This window comes from Fundulus heteroclitus, chromosome 2 (genome assembly GCF_011125445.2).
Source record: "Fundulus heteroclitus isolate FHET01 chromosome 2, MU-UCD_Fhet_4.1, whole genome shotgun sequence".
In the NCBI taxonomy this organism is placed as follows: domain Eukaryota; kingdom Metazoa; phylum Chordata; class Actinopteri; order Cyprinodontiformes; family Fundulidae; genus Fundulus; species Fundulus heteroclitus.
Window position 1 is genome coordinate 17,138,998 of NC_046362.1, and position 26,246 is coordinate 17,165,243.

Consider the following 26,246-nt stretch of genomic DNA (forward strand, 5'->3'; position numbering starts at 1 on the left):
GGTTAGTTATTTTGGCAATGTGGTGCAGCCTTAACTTAAAAAAACAAGGACACAACCAACATTAACAGCGTATGGTGGTGGCTGTCTTTGCCATAGACAGGTCTGACGAATGACCCACTCTGCTGCCCTGACTACCATCACTGTGCCTTCTGATGGAATCACCAGATTTCCATTGTTTTTTTAACTTCAGCAGGTGGTAGCTCTGGTCCTTGATGGCAGATGCAGCATCTGTTACCAAGCTGGCACAGCAGACATCACAGGACAGCTTCTTCAGAACCCGTCGCTCAACAAATCCTGAAATAAGAGTTGGTATATTAAAATAATTTATAATAACCATGGGGAAATTAGGGGAACATTTATTTTTTTGGACCATTGTGAGATTGATTTCCCTCAAATTTACACCAAAGATTAATTGTCATACAATCGTTATTGGTGTCAGTAAAACCTATATAATTTACCAGTGGTCTCAGCCTTGATAACTTGCGCAAGTAGCTGTGATGCACAACTATGCTGCATGATTAAGTCATTTTTCAACAAGAAAATCTGCAATTTTGACAAGTTCAAGCGTCAAGAATTATAGCCACGTTCATAACGTTTGTAAGAAACCAAACTGTTTGTAAATCCGTCAAGAATTCAATGAGATAAGAGTATTTGTGTTCGTGCTGATCACTCACCTTACATTAGGTACCACAGAGCACGCCAGAAAGCTTGCCTGAGGCAAGATGGCCGCCGGTGATGACGTTTGAGACTCCGCCGTAAGACATCTAGCCTTTATTATGGATATCTATGGAAATCTGTAGCAAAACACACCCGCCCCGAAGGGTTTCTTTTACCCTCGGACACATGCGACTTTGGGCTTCTTTTTTCTAAAAGCGCTTATAAATTTCATGAGTCACTGGTTGCGGTTTTTTTGGGCACGTTTTTGAAAGTGAAATCGCTTATTTGGGCTCTAAAATAAGTGACGAAACAGCGGTTATTATGAGACCTGCCTGCACTGCCCACACTCTGTATCCAGCTGAACTATCCCTCCGCCATAGGAGCCGACGGTAGAAAAGGCAGACAGAGCAACTCTGCACGTATTTTCTGCAGTTTACGGTGCAATAACCGGTGATAACTGCTGAATGTAGATTACATGGTGCAGATCACCATTTTATCAGACATTGGTTCTGAAGATGAGTTTTTACACGTTGATAACATTGCAGAAATCCAACCCATAAACCGTACTTTAATGCTTATTAATTTGTTTTCTCTGTATTTGACAAACTAAGTCTGAATTACGTTGTTTCATTCCCATTCTGAAAAGTGCTTGAAAAATAACATAAAAATATGTTTTGTACAAGCATGTATTTTATTAATGTCATTTATTGCAAAATTGCACATTAAAATGCCCAAACAGGCTACTAACACTTTCAGAAATAAAAGGATAAAATGTGCGATTAATTGCGATTAATCTCGAGTTAACTATCGACATTATGCGATTAATCGCGATTAAAATTTTTAATCGTTTGACAGCACTAATATATATATATATATACACACACGCAATATATATATATATACACACACGCAAAGCTCACATTGCGAGTGTCAACAAGAACCGGGTAATCACGTGAGCCAATGTTTTCACTCCAAGAACAGAAATAGATCCACCGGCTGGCTGTAACCGTGCGGGGCAGAGACATCTCCCTCATTATTACTCTACCAGAGATATAATCACCAGGCTCCCCTTTACAACCTCAATGACCATTAACTGGCCCTTGAACTACTTCTGAGCACACAACCCTGATGAGGCACTACAGCCGCTTCCTGTCTGTGAGGCAGAGCAATCAACTACTTGTTAAGGGGATTTACTTTGATTCTCTCACACAGTTAAGATTTGAATATTTCTAACTGAAATGAGACGGTTAAGTCCAGTTTCAGCCCGGGGCTTTTAAACCCAACACTCCTAAATCATGCTCTTTGATATGGGGTCCCCCCCCCCACACCCCACGTGTAGAGGTGCTTAGAGTGGCACTAATTAAGTTGGTGGGACAAGAGAACCGTGGGTCAAAAATGTGCGCTCCTCTCAACATTAAAGGTATCCTGATCCAAACACACATTCACACACACACACACACATTTATTTATATATATATATATATGATAGCGGTACCTCTGGACAAGCAAATAGTTTAACGTGCGATCATCCTGGTATTTTGACGGCACCGTCTGGGCGAGGTAGACCTCTCTAGCGTTGAAGACCATATCCTTTGCCCCGCTGTCTGATGTAACGCAGAGCTGGGGTATTTTACGCTCACAGTCTAAAGAACTCCGACCGCTCTAACAAAAAACCCCTCTGGCTTTCCCCTCTCCACAAGTTTCATCAGAGCGATCAGAGCAAAAGAATAGCCTTCAGGGCAAGTTTCTTCCATTCACACAGAGCGATGAGAAAACACACATAAGCCTTTAAGCTGCATGCACAGACACGTTGCAGAAGAACCTCACCGAAAGAAAAAAAAAAAGAAAAAGAAACGTTTTTTTTTTTTTTTTTTTTTACATGCGTTTTCAATTGCACTTCACACATGTCAAAATACAGTACAAATCTCCTGGAGATTATTGATTCCTGCAGGTTTGGCTGCTCATCAATTCTTAACGCGCTGAGCGAAATTGAAAGGCTGAGCTCCACAGTACTACTGTAGCGCTCGCAGAAGCCTTGCATGTTAGATTAGAGACACGTGTCAATGCCTGCGCTGATATCTTTCAATTTTGGCCGATATGATCTGCATTGAAGAACACAGAAGTCTGGTTCAGTTAGTGCAGCCTCAGAGGTTACAAACCACCATACAACACCACATCCTTGTTGTTCAGCTGCAAGACCTTGCAGAAAACAAAGAGATGCTTCACCACACTGTCTGCTTCAAATGTGCATGATTATCTAGCAAGTCACAAGACTGCACAGCATTTTAATTTCCTCTCTGGGGTTATCGTATTCTTTACAGTATGGAACAATAGAAATACAAAAGGGTGAGTGTTGATTGGATGTGAGAAAAGAGAGGTTCTGTGTCAGGAAAAAATATGACAAAAAGAGCAGCTGGGATACAAATACAGTGACTGCATCACCTGTCTATGTGAGACAAGGAACATTTCCACCCATGTATTAATGGGTTTTCTATAAAGCCATTTACCTAACATCTCAGAATAAAAAAAAATTGTACTTACAGGTGTGTGTCTTCTTTGTTACTGAGATACCTGCAAAGATAAAGCAAACATATATTAAGACCTACAGCCACCAATACAAAAGGCACAAAGAACAGACATTAAATGGCTCTGTTGTTGTCTTTTTACTTTTTATCTCATTACAACCAGCAATTGAAATCTCTTTCATTAGGATTTTATCTAACAGAGAAACACAAAGTCGATCAATAATTGTTCAAAGTAAGAAAAAGGGCACATGTTTGTCAAAATTGTCACAAAGGAAAATGTGGAAGGTGGACTTCAACCCTCAAGTATTTTGCATCCTCTGGCAGGTTTCCTCCCATGTTTGCCTTGTACTGTGCTACACCCATCTCCCCATCGAGTCAGATTTGTTCTGTGGAACAGAAATCCCACAGCGTGATGCTGCCATGTTTCGCAGTGTGATTGCTTCAGAGAGTCGCACTGTTGGTTTACCCACACACACGTTTTTTTGCAAGCAAAGCAAAAAGTTCTATTTTGGGTTTATCTGACAAAAAAAAAAACAACCTTCAGCCACTTGGGTACTCTGGCCCCAAATGGCTTGTGGCAAACTTCAAACAGGATTTCTCATGACTTTCTTGCAATATTGGTCACTGTTCTTTAAAGGCCGGATTTGTGGAGTGCATGAGAAACCGTTGTTCTGTGGGCAAATTCTCCAGTTTAGCTGCTTCTCTGATGAATGTCCTGATTAATGGTGTGTTCCTGGGTTTCATGTAAACCCAAAGCTTTTAAATAACAGCCACATTCTTTGAGAGCGATTTATACATAGGTGAAGTCTGAATTGATAACTTGGTGACTTCTGAAGGCAATAGGTGGAACGAGGCTTTATTTAGGGGTATCAGAGTAAAGGGAGCTAAACAAAATGTATGAAACACTTTTCAGATTTTTTAATTGTAAAACAACACATTATTTTCCTTGTACATTACAGTTAGACACTACGTTTCATTCGCTTATCACATAAACTCCCACTAAAATGCATTTAAGTTTTTCTTTGCAATCTGACCAAATGGTAAAATCTTCAAAGGCTTTGAACACTTCTGCAAAGCCCTGTATATGAGTCGGCTAGTTTGTCACTTAGAATCTTGTTAGATTAAAAAAAAAAAGTCACAACGTGGCTGTGACTCTTTGTTCTGCAGGCAGAGAAGGAAATTTAAATATCAAAACAAACAACATTTGGAATACTAATGTGCTAAGGACTGATTGGGGTTGAACAAATGAGTAATCTTGAGGCCCTAAGGGGGAAGGGAGGCACTTTGACCTCAGTGTCGGTAAATCCTACAATCTAAACAGGTAGTGCCTAGAAAATGTAAACAAAAAAAATGGTTAATTAATTTAAACTAATAAAGTTGGAAATTGTATCTGAAAGCACACATAAAACACAACCTATGTTTTTTTTTTAAAGACAGGCAACCTGATAGTAAAAATATGTCAGTGCTGCATAATTTAAAATGAAAGAACACCCTTGATATATATATTTACAATGTCTTCAGGGGGTCAACCCATTGACCAGCTACTTTGGATTTCACTGCGGCTCCTCCTGTACGAAACATCGGTCTAATCCCCCCGCAGGAGCCTGGCACAGACAAACGCAGAGCCAGCCGACGTCCCCCGCGGCCCTGTTGCACACTCATGCTATGCAGGACAGAGAGCACACTAATAGATCCCACTTGTCATGCGGAAGCAATGGCTAATTTTTCTACAGCTTGCGTTTGAAACTCGGGGGACGGCAACTTGACATGATTCAATAACTCGCAGAAGAGGGGGAAAAAAAAAAAAGGCGTCTGGCCAGAGATAACAATGCTTCAAACATGTTCGAGGGGGAAACGAGTCAAAAAGCAACGAGGGGGAAAACAAATAAGCCCTTCAGTCTTTTATAGACATACACAAACCTACAGATGACATCAACTCCACTGAGCAGAAGGGGCGTGGGGGGGGGGGGGGGCAGTCACCTAGGGGCTGCAAGTATGTGATGCAGCGCCAGTATTGTTCTTGTGCTCAGGGCAAAAAGCTTCAGCTTGGTTCAAATGTGGCCTTATGCAAAGAAAAAGTAAGCAGAAATCCGGCTTTAAATCGACACTTTAGTCAAATGACGGTGAAGTCAGCTTGATCTGCTGTCGGATTAAAGAAAAGCAGTGTTGAGGTTCTGCAAAACAAGAGATAAAAAAAATCTGTAACTGTTTCTGTTTCGAGGTAAAACATTTTCATCGACCACAGCCAGTGTGCTCAGTGGTAACCGCATTACACAGAAATAGAATGCCTTTTCCTGGATTTTTGGCAGACCTTTCGTAAACTCAAGAAAAAAAAAACAAACATCCTCAGCAAACAGTTTTAAAAGGAGTGTTATCTATTTCAAATGTAAATAATGTGCAAAAGCCACAAACATAAAACAAGTAAATGTCAGATTAGATTCAATAATCTGGAAACTTTGCCATATCTGATGGATTAAACAGTGTCTGACGAGTGATCTTGCAGATGTTAACATCTGTGTGCTTCATGAAATGTTTTTGTCACAGAGGAAAATAATAGTCTTGTGAGGTTGTGTACAGTGAAAATGTTCTTGCCCACTGTAAGCCACACATGCCACATTATAATCACTTGCTCAAACTTGCAACTGGCATGCAACGAAATCTTCTTCGGTTAGATGCTCAGACTTCAGACTCAGACTTACTTTAATGATCCCATGGGGAAATACTTTTTTTTACTTCAATAAAAAAAAAAAATATATATATATATATATATATATATATATATATATATATATATAAATATATATACACAAATGCATAACTCAAGTAGAAATGAAATGAGAAAATCTCTGTTTTCTTTAACATAATGCCTTTGGGTTGTTAAAAATGTAAGGAAGTTTTGTGGTGTGGCTCCACAGTGCTACTTAATTAGCTTGTATTTCCTAGCAGATCAATTAGCAACCCCAGCCGATTTTTAAACTTTGAGGTGGAACACAGTTAAATTGAGTTTTATATCATTCTCTGATCTAAGGCCTGTGGTAAATAGAAGGCAGTATATTTGGCCACCAGCGTGTCTTTCTTATTCACTGTGGTGGACTGGATCACATTTTGTATGTGTTTTTCTACAAATAATTAATGCCACAATTTCCACTGAGCTCTTCTAAACGCAGCCCAAGTACCACCAGTGGTTCTTGCACCGTCGTTTCAGAAGCACCGTTCCAGGAGGCAGAACGTTAACAGCGATGCATTTCAGCACCAAATCTCCATGTAGCCTGTTGCCATGCAGGTTTGCAAAAGCAGGAGGCGTGGTAAGAAGTCCCGCTTCATCCTCTATGTGTCATTCAGATTTCTGTGATCGGAGGTGGCAAGGAGAGGAGGCCACAAAAGCCAATGAATGAGTCAGGCGGTGAGAAAGAAGGAGTCTGCTCTGGGCACTGACATTGGCGACGCCTGCCAACTCTTGTCTTCTCTGCTGGATGGCAGGTTCAGAGGTCATTCTGGAGGTGAAGCTCTCCTTGGCTGACAAACAAGCCGGCATAAACATGTTTATATCTTGAGGAATGCCTCCTGTAAGTATGCGTGGATCCTGGGCACTAACAGCATAGCGAGTTAAAAGACAAACCTGCATTCAGTCTTTATGAAGTTGAAGCTGAATACTAAACTCTACATTACCATTTTGTCACAGTGGTAGGAGGGCTAGTTGTCACTGCATGGCCTTTGATCAGTTATATTCTCTCTCGCACGCGTGAACAATTCAGCAAGTGTTCTCATGAGACATGAAGGAAGAGCGGTACTATGCAGGCAGCTTGAGGTGCGCCTATACCACATCCAACTGCGGGGTGGGGGGTCACACATCCTGTAAACATGCCACTTAGACTAGAGGAGAATCAGAGTGAGGCTTGGCAGCCACACTGCTGCAGCCGGCTGTGAAGTGCAATGCCATCTCAGGCGCCTCAAAGTGACAGCGCTGTAATGAAGTCGGAGGCCCACGGCAGGCTGTACGTCATAATTTCAGGTTCCTTAAAGCCTGACAGGGAATGATTATCATGGATGGTTATTGTCACCCTGCCTCCCTGGTAGACGATGCGTGCTCTGGGGTTGTTGCACCGTGACATTCAAAGTTACAGTCTCCTTCATATAATGGAGCTGTCCTCTCAGCACGCTAATGGGAGCGATCCATTTAACCTGTGCCAGAAACACACAGACGAGGAAGTTCCTAATGCGAGCCCTCTCCCGTGGGGACGTCACACTCCCCCCCTGGCTGCTCCCTTCCTGCTGCTTGATTCATTGACTGGCGCTCCTCACTTATCCTCATTCACTGTTCAGTCTGGGGAGACAAGGAAGGCTCGCTTCCCGCCGCCTGCTCCACATGCCATCACTGCACGCCCACCGCGCACAAGGACACAGCCAGGTCCAACTCAGGGAAGAACCCGAGTGGATCCAGTGAGGGACTGGCTACACACCCACTCTGGTAATGGGTCACTAACCCAGGCCTTGGGAATTCTAACTGTACACACTTGCCACGGTTAATTGGTTAATTAGGCCTCTCAGATTAGAAAATAGGAAATTCAGACAGTAATCAATTCATTTATATGCCAGACTGAAGGTTGTCGGCAGAGAAGCGCTGATCAGGCTTTACCTGGCCAAGACTGCTTTTTAGTTTTCGATGAGGTCGGAGCAGCCAACTCCAAATTAGACTGATTCTAGTTTTATTTTTTTGTAAGGGCCATAAAACCTAACAAAGCTCGTAAATACACCTCATCAATGCGTTGATACAATTATAGACCCAAGATGGTGAAAATTTTTAGTTTTGATGCATAAACAGGATTTCCGCATGTGTCGTGCCGCTCAGCAATCAGAACTGATCAAGCCAAAAAAATAATAAATAAATCTGAGTAGTTGTTGGTGTATTTCTAGTTGATAGCTACTAATGTTGGGGAAACTATGGTCATCTTATCATAAGGTGGACTGTGTCTCTGTCTTTGTGTTGAAAGGCCAATATTCCCCATTGTTGGCTCAAAAAGCCAACAATGCAGTAAAGATGCTTAAAATCTGCTTAATATCCAATGAACATAAGGAAATCTGGAAAGAAACTCACAGTGGTAGTTTACTTTATTTGGAAAAACTCGATCCTTGAAGGTTGTTGTTTTAGATATTTCCTTTCTTGATTAGACCTAATTTCGATAAATGACATGTTAGCACTCTCTTGCTGAATTCGGTTAAAGATGGAGGATTCAGGTGTGTTCTTGCATGGTGACATCCAAAACCAATGTCCCCTGAGGACCCATTTCTGGTTTAAAGCTAATCAAACTGCAGCCATGTAGGTCAGATACAGGTTAATGTGTCACTCCTTTCCTATCTAACTGTCCCTAATAGGCAAAGTTTGGGAAAAGAACTAAATCTCAAATTAAATTGTCCCAATTTCCAAGGAGTGCCATGGAGACCATACCTAGGAATACAGAATACTCAAACCAAAGTACTCCCACCAGAAAATATATTGCAGAACCTCTAGTTTGTACCACCCTATGCAGTAGACCCTGCTTGTATTAATATTAATAGTTACAACATGCACAGTCTATTGAATGTGTTTTGTGTTTACTTGTTTTTGCTTATTGGCTTTCAAAGGTCGTCATAGTCCCTAATGACCCCGAGACATGTCCTGACCTTTGTGCCCGCCATGCACATCCTCGTGTATTCAAGTTATCTGCCAAAAGTCTTGCTCTCTTCCCTTCTGTTGTAGCCTAAACAGACAGCAGACTTGTTTTAATATGTAGAAAATAGAATTTCCTTTCAAAAAGCGTGTATCATCTCTGTGCTTCCACTGACTTGGTCTTGAATACCTTACCGATTCTAAAAAAAACAATCACACTGCAGGAAAAGTGGGACGTTCCCCATTCTGATTGTCATAAATCCCGCTAAATGGAGGCAGTTTTTAGCTGTGATCCGTGCCTGATGCTGCCGTTCAGCTAATTCAGACCAGACCTTTAATAACAGCATCTACACCAAATAGTGATGTTGTCAACATAACCTGGCAGTGCCGAGTGAGATGTATTTACTACTAGGGAACAGACTCGACTTATACTTTTCTACTAGTCACCAATGAGGGTCGGTCAAGTCGATTCGGTTGACCGGGCAACTTCTATGTGCATATTTTCACATAAAGAATATAGTTCCTCTGCTTTCTTTTTCTGCCTCCACTTACTGTAGAAATTACAGATTTTCATTGTAGCAACATATACAGTTTAAAAGCAGAACTGCTGGGGTTATTGTGTATCAGTATAATTATGGCCATATTGCCACCAACCTGAGCACGTAGTGAGACTGATGTGAGCACATCTATCTATGTGAACAAACCATTTGTGGTTTGTGCATTTAAACCTCATGCACGCTTGCCAAATACATGTTCTGACATGTGGTCAGTTCTGAAGAACTCCTGCTCTGCTTGCTCTGTGCTTGGGCTCAGCTCTGTCTCTACCCTTGCAACTTGTATGTAAATGACCACACCACCAACCAATCATCGACAGGTCCTTTTTGTTACATGCCTGTGCAAATTGTCAGTTATCCGGGTCATCTCAATAACAATAACAGGCTTAAATCGGAGGCAACCGGACTCTTCGCTCAGTCCTTTCTTGACAAACATTCCTGGATAGGTGTCGAAACGTTTTCAGAAAGAACTGAGCGAAGGTCCGGTTGCCCCCAGTTTAAACCTGTTTGTTGTCCTTTACGTTTTTCATTGATGCTCAGATCATAAAAAGCCATTAGATTTTAAAGGTAAACTGGTGCAAGAACCGCAGTACTGCTCCTTGCGCTCCTAGTAAAGGCCAGCCTTTATACACAAAGTCATTGAAAGAAATTCTTAATTTTGCTGTGACACACTTAGTCCCTGCTATTATGTGGCCATAAACTAGAGATGCAAAGATGTAATGATTAAAAAAGCACAATGATTCTAATCAGCTGCCCCCTAATATACTAAAACACTTAATCCATGGAGAGGCCAACTCTCCAGGGATGCTCAAAGAAAAATGACTTCTTTGTCTCCAGGCGCCGTTATTTCTGGTCATTTCTAATTGGTTTTAACTAAAAGCAACCACTCTGAGACTCTACAGGTTACTCCAATGCATCACTATGGAATTGTCTCCAAATAGAAGATATACATCCAAATTAGTTTTAGAGGACACCACAACTGTCTTTGAAAAGACGAAGGAAGAAAGGTCAGGGGGAAAAAATACTACTAAACATGCCTTGGTGAGGCAGTGGCAATAAGGTGGGGGGGTCCCAATGGAAGAGTGGCATTATCAGGGTGACCCTGAAATCATAGGAGCCCCAATTGTCTTGAGGCTTCAAGTCACATGCACCTCAGCTCCTTACAAACGACCACCAAGGTTCATGATCAACATTCTCCCAGACACAAACCTATGTTGCTCGGCCTTGGAGCCTCCAGGTGGGTCCACGGTGCTGCTTGGTGCGCTGTAGAAGAACTGATGTGGCTCAGGAGGGGCGAGAAACAGCAGGCATGGCTGGGAGGCAGAGTTAAGACTCTGGCGGGATTTTAATTGTACCACAGGGAACACTGATAACTACTATTATTATTGGTAAGAAACTGCTGCGCAGGTTCACTTGGCTGAGAGCCGAGAACTGACTCTGTAGCATGATGGCCGAGACTCAAAGAGTTGCTCAACACTACATCCAATATCTATTATTAAATATTGCTTATTATGATGTTTTACTTATATATTTGCAGATTTATACGAAACAAGAAAAACTAACAGTGTGACTGCAATATGCACCTAGGTACCGGAGGTATAACGCTGAAATGGTTTGGTTTCTGTGACTCTGACATGGTTCCATCAGATCCCAGCTGTGAACTTAGAGGACTTGAGGGATTTATGAATTTGCTTGGTGCCTGTCAAGGACACATTGATCACAATCAGGTCATAAGAAACAGTTCTTAGTACAAAAATAATAGCAAAGATCGAACATTATCTGCACAAGACATCTATATGCCTTCAAGACAGACAAATCACTTTTAGCACACCACCACCGCACCTTTGGGTTGCTTTCCTGTGGCTGAGTTGAACAGCATGGGTAGACCGCCACTAACTGAGTTTATGCAACTCGTTACAGTAGAAAGGTCCGAAATCTGAGGCATGTAGGTACATAATAACATCACCTAGATGTTTCTGCGATTTCTGTTTTCACAACATATACAGGCTATCCTTTAGCCTTATATTTTAGTGATTATGTTAAAGTTGAACACTGTCATTCCATTCACTTTCCACCACATCCGCTGGTTAATTTGTAATGAGCAGAGGAATTTACCTGCAGCCCATGGGTGTCTAAGTTTGTTTCAATAATGGTTCCCTGAACCTTCATCCCCAAGAACTTAATTACCCCAAACCCTAAATCTCCCCAGAGCTGTATATGAATTTCATACACTGATGCCATTGAGGCTGCACAACTCACTCTAACTGTGTAGCCTAATAAGAGAGAAGCCACAAAAATAAATCTGGCCATTTTCACCAATACAGCTAAAACTGATGATTCTTTCACTCCAAACTCTCTGCATAGGGGAAACTGTAGGAAATCTTGAATGTATTTTACAGCAGTTGAATTCTGAATGTTCTTAATTTGAGGAGAAGGAAAGAAGAAAGGGGGCTGAGATATGGATGGAAATAAGGTGTTTTAACAGAGGTTACACTCTAAAACAAAATTAACATCTCTCCAAACTCTAGAGAAAAACAGTGTATGTGTCTGTAAAGGCATTCCACACTAACAGCTTTCATGCTACATATGTTCTAATAATACACAATCCTGGAAGGGGGGTTGTGGTTGATTTTGTTTTAGGAAGAAAAATCTGTTGTTTAGAACTGTAACTTTCGTAGGGTTGTTTTCTACCCCTGACTCCACAAACAGCTCAAAGCAGAAGCCAAGGGTTTAAAAGAAAGTGAACTGTATAAATTAAAGGAAAATGGTCAGCCAATGCGATCCCCTTGCACTTAATATTCATGGAAAATAGGGATATTAATGAAAAGCATTAAACTGAAGATGAACTATTGTATGGTCTATATATGTTTATTTTTGACCGATTGTATACCACTGTATTTAATAACAGCAAGTGAGCAAAAGATAATTTACAGTACACTTTACAAAACCACAATGGTCGCTGCTTTTGACTCCCTTGTTCAAGTTTTAATATTATTTCAAGAAACTGAGGTGTACATTTAAGGATTAGATAAGCTTTAGTACTTTGTGACAATCTTCCTTCTTGGTTTATAATCACTAAGGGGAAAAGTGGAGAAGCGCTGTGATGACAAACTAATATCATCTAATGTCCCTACTTTAAAGGCTGACTCAAAAATATGTAGGAAACCTGTCATTATCATCACTTATTCAGTCTCAATTCCCGTGCAAGAGACTACAGCACAGAACACTTGTCTAATGAACAAGGGTCTACGGGGAGGGTTCACTGTATGAGAGTGTGTTGGAAGTCAAGGTCCCATAACAGTGGACTCGTGGCTCGGCTGATAAGGACTTGGCTGTAATTGCTCAGAAGGGAGGGAGCTGCAGCCCCATTAGGTCTGGTCTAAGCACTTGCCAATAAGGCAAACTGCCCCTCTGAAGCCTCGCATGTAATGAAAACTTCCTTGGAGATGAATTACATGTCTGTCAGTCCACTAATTAATATCACAGAGTTGTCGGTTTTGCTTCTCTGCATTACCGAACAGAATCAGAGAAACGGGGATGGAGGCATTCCAGGCACCGGAGGATGTAAGTAAAGAAAAGGCAGAGGCAAACCAGAAAATCTACTACTACTAGTACAGCCACTAACCGCAGCATCTATGTTTCATGTATTTCATAATTAAAACCTGCACGTTTTGTAAGAGTTCATTAAGCGGAACGACTCTTCTATTTCCAGTGCCGTGCTTAAATCACAAATATGGGATAAAGGGACAGCCACTGAAATGGACCTTGGTTAATACAACACAGCTCACAGCTTCATCCCTCTTTTCCTAAGCTCACACAACAGAGGACTTTACACGAGATATTTTGAGACTTTACCCGACGCTCGACGTGCAGCAGATGAATGGGTTGATGAAAGACTGAACACATATTTCACCCGTTGCCCCTTGCGGTGCAGGTGGAGGGTGCTTGAGATTGTTACCTCTTCCCCTCCCCGCTGCATCTTTATGTGAATCTAATCAGAGGATAACGCGGGATGAAGCTCTGCAGAGCAGCAACATGATTCCTCACTTCGAAGGGGGATAGAGACATGCAAATCTACCCCACATGCTGCAATATGGGAGTTGAGCTGTCCGACTGACTTTGGGGTAACTTGATACCAGACTGAGCTCCTGTATGGATATTTAGACTGAGATAGAAACCCGTAAAGTGTGTGTGCCGGTCATTGTAAAAATATGTTAAGAATTAAACATGAGAGTGCCTTATTCCAGCCATTTAAATACACACCATGAGGTGAAGAATTATGTTGGTGCTTCCTCGTTAACATCTAACTGGAAGGCTACAAATTCTAGCAAGCCCAGTTGTTTGCAGCAGGATAGAGGGATTAAGCCAAAGCAAATAAACAATTAGTTAAATGGATTGAGAAGTCTGAAAAAAATGCAAATAAGGCTAACATGCTTAGCACATAGCATTTGATTTTGAGAGGGATGATAAGAGTTTAACATACAGTAGGTATATATTCAACAAAACAGTCTTTAAATGACAAATTAGGTAAAAAGCTAAAATAATGTGTTCGGGAAACCTTATATCTTTAAATATAACACAGCAACATATTAGCAACATATTTGACACAGTTGAAATCTCTACAGATATTTCCCAAAACATACCCTTTGCGAGTGTTTGAAACTCTCGTTCACAAGGAAATGCAAGTTCACTTAAACTGCTTTTACAAGTGGACGCTTTTATAGAAAAACCTTTACTGAATATTTTGCAAACTGCGACTTGGAGAGACGACGACATGGCCGCCTAAACGTTCACTACTGCCCTCTGCACGAGAGAACACCATGGCAGGGCAGCCGGTTTTACTGGCTTGTCCCCGACTTTCTCTCTTCTTCAGGACCCTGCTTACTTTAAATTGTTAACGTGCTAAAAAAAAAACGTTTTATAGAAAAGATGGGCAACAAGTTTTGTTGGGCATCCACATCAACAGTGCAGGGTTTGAGCATTTGAGCATTTGAGCATTTGTTTTTGTTCAATTCTGAATATTGTATGAATGGAGGTATTTATCTGAGACAAAAATAATGATTAAAAAAGTTCAGAGCAGTATGGGGAGATGCCTGCATGTTATTTTAGGGGTGACAGTGACACGAAAGTTAGGGAGTTCATCCTGTAAATGGTAGGTTGCTGGTTCGAACCCCAGCTCCGAGTCATCTAAGTTGTTGTGTACTTAGGCAAGACACTTCACCCACTTCGCCTGCTCGCGGTTGTCTAACGGCCCGGTGGGGCTGTTTGTATGACAGCCCCACTTCTGTCAGTCTTTCCCAGGGCAGCTGTGGCTACAACGTAGCTTACCACAGCTAGCGTGTGAATGTAGTGGGAAGCGCTTTGGGGTCCTCAGGATGTGATAAAGCGCTATACAGGCCAGTTACCATTTATTTTGGTAAAGCCAAAAAAGGACTGATTTTATACATTTTTTATGTGGTTTTGACATTTGAATTTGGACTGTCCTATAAAGGAAACATTGACATTTCCATGATCAGCATCACAAGAAACATTGGCATGATATGACAATCTCCAGAATCAGCTAAAGAACCAAAAAAGCTAAGGTTGAAACTGCACGTATAGTTGGGAGTCTTTAAGGTTTTTTTAGTAGGGATGCTTTAATGTTTGTTTTGTTTACCTTGTATCGCAAACATTTTTTGCTAAATGTATCTTGTACCTGTTGGTTCAAATAAATGACATGCTTATTCCAGACAGAGCTATTTACATATTTAAACATAGCACAGACATTTTCTAAAGGTTAGTTTCTAAAGGAAGGATTTACAGACCAACATCGTGGCACACATTGTTCTGGAAGTCTCTCGTGTTTTGGAAGGCTTTGAAAAACAAACCTTCAAAATGTTTAAAAAAGCATACAGGATTAGCATTTTGCATCTGTTTCCAAAAAGTATCTTGATGCTGCAAATCTTACCCGTGTCATTGAGGTTTTTATTTCGCTATTGCTTTACACAGTAGGAGGAGACGTTATAGGGAAAAGAAGCAATCGTTAAACACACTCGTATTTGCACACTCAGACTGGAGTCGGTTCCTGTTTATTTTGTACTAAAAGCATGCAACATTCTTCAGTCAGAAGCCAAGTTAGCAGCGGGAGAGAAAACTGCTGAAGTGAGGCTCATAGGGTCAGTTACAGTTCACAGAATAAATGCCACGCAGAAATAACTGGTATAGTAATAAAAACAAGCAGCCTGTTTATTTAATGGAAGGAATACAAACCATAAGCTTTCCTATTGGTAATTCATTTAAAAACCGGAATCTTTGTCTACCTAATCCATGCATCTTTAAATATGCTTTACAAAAAAAAAAAAATCCCATCGCTTTGCACACTGTAATGCAGGTGAACCTGGGATACATAAAATGCAGCTATCTCCATCATCTGCACGGATAGACTAACGACACAAAGAGAGGAGTGGACTCTGGGACCACGGCTATACTGCAACCACAGCCATACGTTTTCAGCAATATAAAAGCTCGCCACGTTGGCCGGCAGTAATAATTAATAGCATACTCTATAAGCATTCCATTAGGTGCAAGCAGCTGTCATAAACATCTTAATTAATTTACAAAGCAAGCAACCAGGGAATTTTGGCGACGTAAAAATCTGCTTCCCTCTGCCGCTCCACAGCACTGGAACAGATCGGGCTTTTAAATTTTTAAACATGCCTTTCATGTTCTCTAGAGCACTAAAAACCCTTTGAACAGTCAGCTTGTTAGGAGATGCACCTAGCAGCCCAATACCTATGGGTCGCGTTGCTATTCTTTCACTACAATGACAAGAGGTTTTGGGCTTTTCTCTGCTGCACCAGCTTGACTCAAGGAATCTCCCTCTCCCTCATATTTTCTTTGTCACAGCGGTTTAACCACACAGCATTTGTCTGTCAGGCTCTTTGTCTGAGTTCTCTCAGCCTAACTTCATCAGCTTACGCACACCCTCACCGGCCACTTTATTAGGCACACCTTGCTAGTATGGTGTTGGGCGTCCCTTTTTTTTTTGCCTTTAAAAGTGCTTTTATTCTTAAAGGTGTTGAAAACATGTCTCAGAAATGTTGATCCATATTGGCGTGATAACATCAAGCAGCTGCTGCTGATTTGTTGTCTGGCTGCACAAATTTCTGCTACATCACATTCCAATGGTGCTCTGCAGGATTATGATCTGGGGATTTGTGGAGGCCCTCGGAGTCGAGCAAACCTATTGCCTTGTGTAAGGAACCACTTTGAGTTGATTTCAGCTTTGTGGCATGGTGCATTGTCCTGCTGGAAGGAGCCATCAGAAGATGGGTACACTTTGGACATACAGAAATGGACATGGTCAGCGACAACAGTCAGGTAGGGTGTGGCGTTTAAACAATGCTCCTTAGGTTTTCCAATCTTTTGTTGTGCAGGCTTTTGTTAAGTTTTGGCACATTTTTCCCCACATCCTCAGTTCCTGGTTCTTGGCTGACAGGTTGGGTGCCTGATTTGGTCTGATTTTGCTCTTGTCTAGCCTATCTGCTTCATGGTTTGACGTGTTGTGTGATCAGAGATGGTTATCCCAAAATACCTTGGCTGTAACAAGCAGTTATTTCAGCTAAAGTTGCCTTTTCTAGTTTTCATCTCAGTCTGATTTACAAGGCATTTAGGTTCACGCAACTGCAGCTAGCTGGGATATTTTCTTTTTATCAGACATTGGGTTGGTTGTTAAAAATATGGTGAACCAGCCCATCTGGCATCAGCAACCAAGTCACGTTCAAAATCACTTAAATCTGAAGTATGAAAAGCAGGAGCGCAAACACAAAAACACACACAGAGTGCTTGTTGTGAAAGCAACGTCTTCGTGAGACTCCTGGATGGTTCGCCACTCTTGAACAACACTGTAATCTGGATGCTACCGTGCAAAAGCAAAGGGTCAAAGCGTTGTGGTAAACACTCTCTTCCTTACCTGCTCTCACTCAGAGAGGGCAAGATTAGACCAACCACTGCATTATGTGAGAGAGGCTTAAGAGCATTTCCACTTTCAGAGCTGGGGTATCAGCAGCTTTTGACACTAAGCAGGGCTGACCCATCATTTTGCTTGGGAGGGGGCCAAGTGGAGAAGATCAGCTGTCCTCGCAGCAATACGGTTGACTCTGCATGATATAAAAAATGATTTCTTCCCAACCACTGCAGCTTTGTATAAACAAAGAGCAAGTCTGCCAAAAACCCATCTGCATCAACATACTGATTGCTTTTAATTTTGCTGTAAAATCAAAAAACATGCTTGGTCACTGTGCTATTCGAAACTCAAAAGTTCTTTCATTGTCCATCAAATGCGGCACCTCAGATACTTTGCAGGAGATTTAAGTAGAAGGCAGTGAACGTAAAATGGGGATATTTCAACTGCCATAGAGCAGCAATTTGTATTTATCATAATAGTTTGGCCTTTTTAACTGCACAAGGTCGGCTTTTTGAACATATTCTTGACTATATGCAGAAGGAAACACCATTAGATAACCACTATGGAGCAAATGCTAAGTAAGTTAGCTTTCAGCTGAATCTATACAGCCTTCAGCATTTTCAGAGCTCTCAAGCCACACGCAATGAGCATGAGACATGCATTTTCCTGGCTTCACATACACGCACACAATCACACATGACATTCCTCACGTTGAAAACAAAGACTGAGCATGTCTGTTCTTAACATTTAGTCAGATTTACCAGACTACTGGCATTGCCTAAGGATCCCCTTATACTCAGCAGGGTACAGATGACAAATCCTTAGCATGCAAAACAGAAACAGAATACTACTGCTATTCGGACCACTACTCGCCGCTCTGACTTTGAGATTGCAGTGTTGGCCGATTCATACCTGACTGTTAGGGTTTCTTTTTTTAAATTACTAATAGGGTTTTGAAATGGCGCCATTTACAGCCTTCCTGGAAACATTTCATACCAACCACAGAGCAATTGATTGTTTCATAGCCTCTTTGAGATCCAATCATTTAAAGTATTTTTCTAGAACCACTGATAGTCTGCTGTAACGGAAATGTGGTTATATGGCAAAATCAAAACATCAAAAACTCAACTGGAGTTACTATTTCTTTTTAGTTTTTTTTTATTAGTTTGATTAGATTTCGAAATTTGTAAACTAGCAAAAAGTGGATCAGAATCAAAATCTATGGGAATACCGTGTAATATATAGTCATTTAACAATGATGTTACAAATTCATGAAATATAACAATTTATTTCTGAATAATTTATAAAACATTTATTTAATATGCAAAAAAAAAAAAAAAAAGACGACTTCATACACTAGTATAAGTTACATGGGTATTTATTTTTTTGCTTACTGGTACTGACTGAAAGTAGAAAGGAACAAAACACAAATGCATGAAATGGGGTTAGAACATAGTAAAGGGGTGAATTGACCTAAAGCCACTGATACTACTTATATTACTATTACGTCCACATCTGCTTCTGCTAAAATTAAAATCACATGGATAAAATAACTTGCACACAATCCTGATATAAAATGGTGCTACTGTCACCTCTCTAATCTATAACTATATTCAACCATACGTAACAAACGTAACTATGCCATTTACCAAGAACACATAGAATTTTAATATACCCATTATTCCCTCGTGACAGTCGGGCGCCATACAGCCCATTTTTCTCACTCTCCTTCGAACCCGTCTCCTTTTCTCCATTTCAGACTCATGCCATATTTGCTTAACCCAGCCAGTGTGACAGCACTCAATGCTAAAGCACTCCCAAGGCAGATGATCAAAGTCAGCAGTCAATTCACATTACAATGCATTGATTTGATGTTTCCTAACCTCCCAGGCCTTTCACTAATGCTGCCAAGGGCCTTCAGGATATTTCAGAGAGTAGCTCCTTTCCCAGCTTTCCTCCCTTCCTTCGGTCTGCTTGTGTGTGAAACTAAAACGTGTTCGACTGAATTGTCATTCCCGGTCATGTGTACCAGACCTTCAGAACATCTGCAACTCAGAAACAGGCACTTAGATCAGCCACTTTAACATAACCATCCTTTAAAACAATTTATTTTCCTTTAACGTTTACTCACCTCCGTCTGGAGTGTTGTTAAAGGGTAAATCACTCCCTTGTTCTCCCATACCACACTTCGTTTGTTCCTCATCACTTATTCATTTGCAGTTCTTTACCGAGTGCTCTTTCTATGCTTTAGTGACTACCATTTCCCTTTCAGGGGATGTTCAGAGCACGTCCATGTTTTATTCAATTACGAGAATTTAATATGATAGAAAGGTGTGCATAACTGCACAGGCATCATTTCCGCACATATTAATTCTATCTTAGTTATTTCTTCTGTTCCAGGCAACAGAGCATGCAGCCCAAACAGATACACGCTGTTTTCTTCTCATTAGCATCTTTACCTATGAGAATAAATAATCACCAAATATAAATGTATGATAAATCAAGCCCTTACTGTCGGGATTTTGGAGGCATGTAAGTTCCATTGTTTGTTTACTTTTTTTTTTCTCTCTCTCAGTGGTTGTCAAAATGTGTAAGCTTCATTACCATGGCACACTGACACAGTGACCTACAAGCACTGAGGAGAATGATGTTTGCCTTTATAAACACAGGCATGCACAATATGCAGCAAAACTAGTAGAGGCGGATGGAGAGCGCAAATGAGAAGATGAGAGAGAAATAAGAAATATTGATTTTGTCCGCAAGAGGCATTGCTTGAAACAACATTAGTCATTATGACTGTGTGCAGGAAGCGTGCTCTTTAATTACTCGTCAGAGGCCAGACAAACTCAACGCCGCGTGAAGAGAGCCTATTGATTACTGGCTGGCAGATAGGACATACTTAGCTTCCCGTGCCGTGTAACAGGCCACAGGGATGAGTGGAAAGACATAAATGCCATTGACCTCTCTTTCAGTCTGCAGAGATCCAACAGAGCAACTGTTGAAACTGGTCATTGGCAGCTGGGTGGACTTTGGACCTCGTCCAACATTGTATCTGACACCAGAATTACAGCTGCTGTGACATGCAGCGGCAATAACAAAGCATTCCTTCAGGTTGGAATGCTCACACAACAAACAACTTAAATCATTTCAAAAACAAGAATTTGGTTTAACATTTGAGCCAGTGTGTGTATGTTGTGTTTATATATATATATATATATATATATATATATATATATATATATATATATATATATATATATATATATATATATATATATATATATATATCAACTCTCTGCTTGAGAGTTGATACAGTGTTCTTACTTCTGAAAGCCTCACCCTGACTCCTTGAAACATATTTTGTGTGAATGTGACTGATTAACCCTTTCTTCATCTTCTCTGACCATTACCCATTTCTCCAGGAAGTAGTTGACCAGTTTCTGGGCGCAGCTGCAAATTTCATTTCAACTATATATATACATCTATATACAAAGAGAGAGAGAGAGTCTATTTAGAGATCAGTCTGCTTGTTCAGTCTCCCTCTGGAATCTTAAGTTAGTCTCCTGTGTTGCTTTTTTAACCAATTCTCCCTCTGACTCCCAGTGTTCCATGGACCCATGCCACCAACCTTCTCCTGCACACGTTTCGCCCAGATTCATTCATTTTTGGATAATTTCCCTAGCTCCCATTGTCATCCTTCATGTCTCAATGCCTTTTTTGCCCTGTTTATTCACCAAAATATGTTTTAAGTTTTAGTTTTTGTCATTAAAATAATTTGGATGCACTTTACTGGTCTGGCTCCACTTGAGTGCATTGTACAGTACAACAAAATTAACACAATATTTAATACTCCTTGGAGGGTTATGCAGTGACCACATCCTTTTTGTAGACATCAACAGGATCCTTGCAAAACTTTGTGGCATAATATTTGCCAGAATTATTAGTGCTTGACTGGTGACCTGTCCAGTGTATAGCCTGCCTCTTGTGTGAGATGTGTGTCTGGGATCATCATCACCTTAAACTGTGAGGAAATTTGTACTGGTTAGCTGTTAAGTTTAGACGATGTTGAAAAAATTAGGACATAGCCTTCCCCTTTTTTTCCTTCCACTCTTGTGGCAAAATAGAGCATCAACATTATACTACTACTGCTTGAGAGTTGATACAGTGTTCTTAGTTCTGAAAGCCTCACCCTGACTCCTTGAAACATATTTTGTGTGAATGTGACTGATTAACCCTTTCTTCATCTTCTCTGACCATTACCCATTTCTCCAGGAAGTAGTTGACCAGTCTCTGGGCACAGCTGCAAATTTCATTTCAACTAAAATGAGTCCAATTTGGAGCAGGGGTAATTCTTTGTTTGCATCCTCTGGCAATGCAAAACTTGAACATCCTCGTGTTCGTGATAGGCTTGAGCCTTGGTGGTTTCCAGACTATTCTTGAACATCCTGACCAATTTCTTTTCATCTGACCATGACAGTGTATGCCACATGGTTTAAACATGGACAAAATTGGATGTTTCAGCACCTTAATGATACCCAAAACAAATCAAAACAGGTTTCGGAAAGGACAGAGCAGGCTTCTGGAATGGCCTTCCCAAAGCCTTGATCTAAGCCCCATTGAACATTTAATGGCTATACCTAAAAGCCAAGTCCATGGTAGGAAACCAATAAAATGTAAATCAACTCTGACAATTCTGACAGGAAAAGTGGTCAAATATCCAGATAGAATTATGCCAGAAGCTTCTAGGTTACAAAAAGCCCATGGAGGGGTATATTCAGGCTTGTTTGGATGTTTGGAGTAGATACAATTCAGAACAAATTTAAACTTGTGTTTTTTTTTTAAATAAATCTAGAAATTTTTTTCTATTATCATTCAAGCCTAAAGAACAAAATTTAAAAACGAATCTTAAAAGGTAAAAAAAAACAAAAAAAAAAACAAAAAAAAAAAAAACAGTTAATATGAAATGTATGCACATGTGAATTTGAATAAACTTTTCCCTACTGCTATATCACCCTGAGAGGTCTTGGGAGAAAAAAATCAACAACAACAGTGGGGCTATAAACTACGCTGCCTGTTTTATCGAACAAGAGGGATCTTTAAAAGACAAAGATACAGAGGAAACAAAGGACCACATATCTAGCAAACCGAGTGAGCTTTTCCATAATAAAATATTCTGCTTAAGCATCTATTTAAATCATCCATATCAGATACAAAACACAGACAGAAAAGCTTTTGAGCATAGATCAATCTAACTTTGTAGTCTGGTGTTTTTAGTCTTCACTGTTCATCTTCTTTTAGGTCTGGGTTTGAAAGTGCTACTCTGTTGTTATTTTATGAGAAGGTCTAAAGCCCAGAGCTAAAGGAAGAATTCCCTTGCATGGCTACACAGAACACAGACAACACATTTATGGATGTTAGTTTCTAACATTTAGTGAGCTGAACCTTCTATCTCCACATTATCCACCATGTCTGGCCCGGCTACTGTGGAAAACCCCGGTTAAAGGTGCATTCAGGTCACAGATGCCGTGGGTAAACCACGTTACAAGGCACGCCAGGCGGGATGGTAGACTTGCATGTGCTGCTCACAATCCTGGTTAGTGAAAGCCAGTACTGTGTGCCTCTCCACTGTATGTGCAAGGGAAGTAGTGGAGGGGGGGATGGCTGAGCTACAGGGATCTCACGTCCAATTGCGTTTGGCCATGTGGAGAGACAAATACGGCTGTATGAGTGGAGCTCGTGCCTCAGCGGGATTTGATGACTACATGCTGAGACATCCCTGCGACATGCTGATAGACAAAGCGAGACCCCGCCCCTCCCCTGCATTCTCAATGCTGAGCGGAATAAACAGCGGATGTAACAGGAACAAGGCGAAGAGTCTGAGCACATTAGAGGTGCACTGCTCCAAGACCATGGCATGGTTATTTATTAATCAGCTGAGCTTAGCTAACTGCCTGCTTAGATGAACTCATGCTACACTGCAGCACAGCAGCAAAACTGTTGGCCTAACGCAACAGACGATACCACATGCACTTGTTTGAGATGCTTATGAGGAAAATTATTCATTTTCACATTCACCAGCCACTCTAATAGGCACAATTGTTAAATTGCTGGATTAATGCAAAAATAAAGACTGAGCAAATCCCAGAGCAGCCACTCAAAGCCTTTAGCCAAGTAGAGGTGGTGAAGCCAGCTTAACCCAATCATCAGAATGAGGAAGAAAGAGGATTCAAGCAACTTTGAACGTAGCATGGCTTATGGGACCAGAGGGGCTGGTCTGAGTTTTTCCACTAACTGATGAGCTAATGGGGTTTTCGCACAGACCAGTTTCTCTGGTTTACATAGAATGTTTCAAGAAAAATAAAACTGCAGATGAAAAATGCTTTCTTGATTTCAAAGATCAGAGTTGAATGGTTAAACTGGTGTCTTATGATAATAAAGGAACTAGTAGCTCCAATAGTGCTGCATTTTATTTGGAAAAAAGGAAACAATAAGATTATTCTTATGAACAAAATAGATGGCAAATGGACTGAATCTATATTGCACTTTTTTAGTCATAATGACCATTCAAAGCACTTTACACTATAGCCACCCAATCACACTAATCAACGCGCTCACAGTCATACACGACACACACATCAGTGGGCCACTTGGTTAAGTGCCTTGCCTAAGTGCACAACAACATGTGACAAGGGGAAGCTCAATTCAAACCCACAACATTCTGATGGGAGGACCATTAATCTACCCACTGTGCCACAGTTGCTCCATAAGATTAAGCCATCCTTTCTTGTATAAACAGTTTAGACTGCTGTTGGGGCTGGGAGGGGATATTTTCTCGGGCCTCTGTACAAATGGAGCGTTGTTCAAAAACCAGCCTACCTGAGTAATCTTCCCTAACAATGTACAACGCTTTATGATCACAATGTATTCTGTCATACCCGCTGAGCAGTGTGAAGGCTGTGTGTGCTTTACCTCTTCACCAGGATGTGACCAGCAGGTGAGTTTGCACATATGGAGCCGATCAACACAATCAGGAGAAGCTAAAGAGAAGGGGGTACCTCTGGGGGAAGATGCAAGATCGTTCCTTCTCACAGAGTGGTAATCAGGCCTCCTATCTTTGCTCGTGATCTTGCTGTGTCCTTTCACTTACCTCCTTGTGTCCTCCCCTGCAGACATCCTCGTCTGCAGACCCTGCCGTCATCCAGGATCTCAGTTCACTGCCTCCGTATCCCCAATGTCCTTGGAAGAACTCATTCTGGAAATCCCTTCGATAATCTCCCTTACGGCTTCCCTGGCTGCTCCCCTGGATCCACTGTCGGAGTGCCTCCATGCTCGACCAATACCACTTACCTGCCTGCCCGCCCTCCAATGCTCTGTTGCCATCACCACCTCAATCTAGACACAACGGATGATTACTAACCTACACCACTTGCCACAATCTGCCAACCTCAGCTGTTTGTGGATCTACACCATTTCCACAAAAAGTAAGAATCAGTTTTCACCTCTTCATCCTGGTCCTCCTCCTCATCAGTTACCAAACTCTTTAACTTGCTGTTGATGCTTACCTTTCTTTCTCAATCCCTTCCCCGAGTCTCAAATAAACATGTACTTACTTGTTTGCCAATAAAGCATTTAAGCCGTCCTCAGCTGTCTGCAGTTATTGTCTGCACAAAGCTCTTACTAAACACCAACACAACAGTGCCCATCTTCTGATGGTGATTTCCAGCAGGATAATGTCACAAAACTCAAATCCTCTCAAACGGGTTTCTTGAATATGACAATATGACTGTTTCCCAATGGCCTCCACAGTCACCAGATCCCAATTCACGATAGCCCCTTTGGGATGTGGTGCAATGGCTGGATGTGCAGCTGACATACAAATCTGCAGCAGCTGTGTGATGCTACAATGCAAGCACGAATAAACATCTCTGAAGAATGTTTCCAACACCTTGTTAAAACTATGGCGCAAGAATTCAGAAGACAAAAATGGGTCCAATTAGATATCAGTAAGGTGTACCTAGTAAAGTTGCTGGTGATTGTGGATTAAAATGCATGGAGTTTATAAAAAATAATCACCAAACATTACAAAACACTTTTCACTGTTAATCCACTTGTCCTTATTCAGCTGCAAAATCAAAGCATTTGTATGTGATCTAAGGCAAATACAGTTAGATTGTACAACAAAACAAAGCGTGTTTGCCCAATTGCCCATTTTTCATCTCCTTCGGGTGAAGTCAGTGATGAGCAAAAGCGTGGCGGTGTTGTCAGTAGAATACCATCCAACATACACAAAATAAAAAGAAATGAAAAAGAATATCAGCCCTTTCATGTTGTACTTTTGGAGTTCACTGGCACCACAACACTGTGCGCTGACAATGTTTTTTGCCAATTTCAACACCTCACAGTCGGGGTGTCAGCTCATTGAAATGGTGTTGAGAAACACAGCCTTTTAACTGAGAAGAGACATCTCTTGTTTAAAGAAAAAGAAGAGAGAAGAAAAACAGAATGGGATGCAATCCTCCAGAGTGTTTTACCCCCACCCCCCACCCTCATGTCTCTTCCACTGTTTTTTTTTTGGGCGAGCCGACTAATACACAGGAATGCACTGGCACACAACACAAAAAAACATCTCAGCCTAGAGTTTGGGCTTCTTAGACTAATGGAAGGCTTGCACATCACCACGGGGGGAAAATGAGTGTTGGGATCTCCACAGTATTGGCTTGCACAGTTGATGCGAGCTTTGTGGGCAGAAGTGGTTTTGCTAACTTCTTCATTCCTTCAGGAGCTCTTTTACAGAGGTGTTGTGAAGGTGCCACAAGGATTCTGAAAACATTTGGGGATCAAGCAGAGAAGTGGAGAGGCAGGGCTTTGGCCATTACCAGACACTTCCTTTCATCATTTCCCAGACTAGCTCGCACATT

At 41.2% G+C, this 26,246-nt stretch overlaps 1 protein-coding gene and 2 long non-coding RNA genes across 3 annotated transcripts in view; 1 reads left to right on the forward strand and 2 right to left on the reverse strand.

The window, feature by feature from the left end:
- The window catches only part of LOC118566681, an 853-nt gene extending 69 nt beyond the window's left edge, over positions 1-784 (reverse strand). The window contains exons 1-2 of the long non-coding RNA XR_004933215.1: positions 675-784; positions 1-294 (exon numbers count right to left, since the gene is read on the reverse strand). The exon at positions 1-294 is cut by the window's left edge and continues 69 nt beyond it. This is a non-coding gene — a long non-coding RNA (uncharacterized LOC118566681). The remainder of the gene's footprint in view (positions 295-674) is intronic.
- roraa (RAR-related orphan receptor A, paralog a) overlaps positions 1-26,246 on the reverse strand; it is a 292,047-nt gene that overhangs the window by 87,738 nt on the left and 178,063 nt on the right. The window contains exon 2 of the mRNA XM_012871474.3: positions 3,199-3,228. Coding sequence (XP_012726928.1) covers positions 3,199-3,228 — 30 coding nt within the window. The remainder of the gene's footprint in view (positions 1-3,198; positions 3,229-26,246) is intronic.
- Positions 16,658-24,906, forward strand: LOC118566682. The gene is made up of 3 exons (XR_004933216.1): positions 16,658-16,742; positions 24,309-24,423; positions 24,498-24,906. It is a non-coding gene; the product is annotated as an uncharacterized LOC118566682 (long non-coding RNA).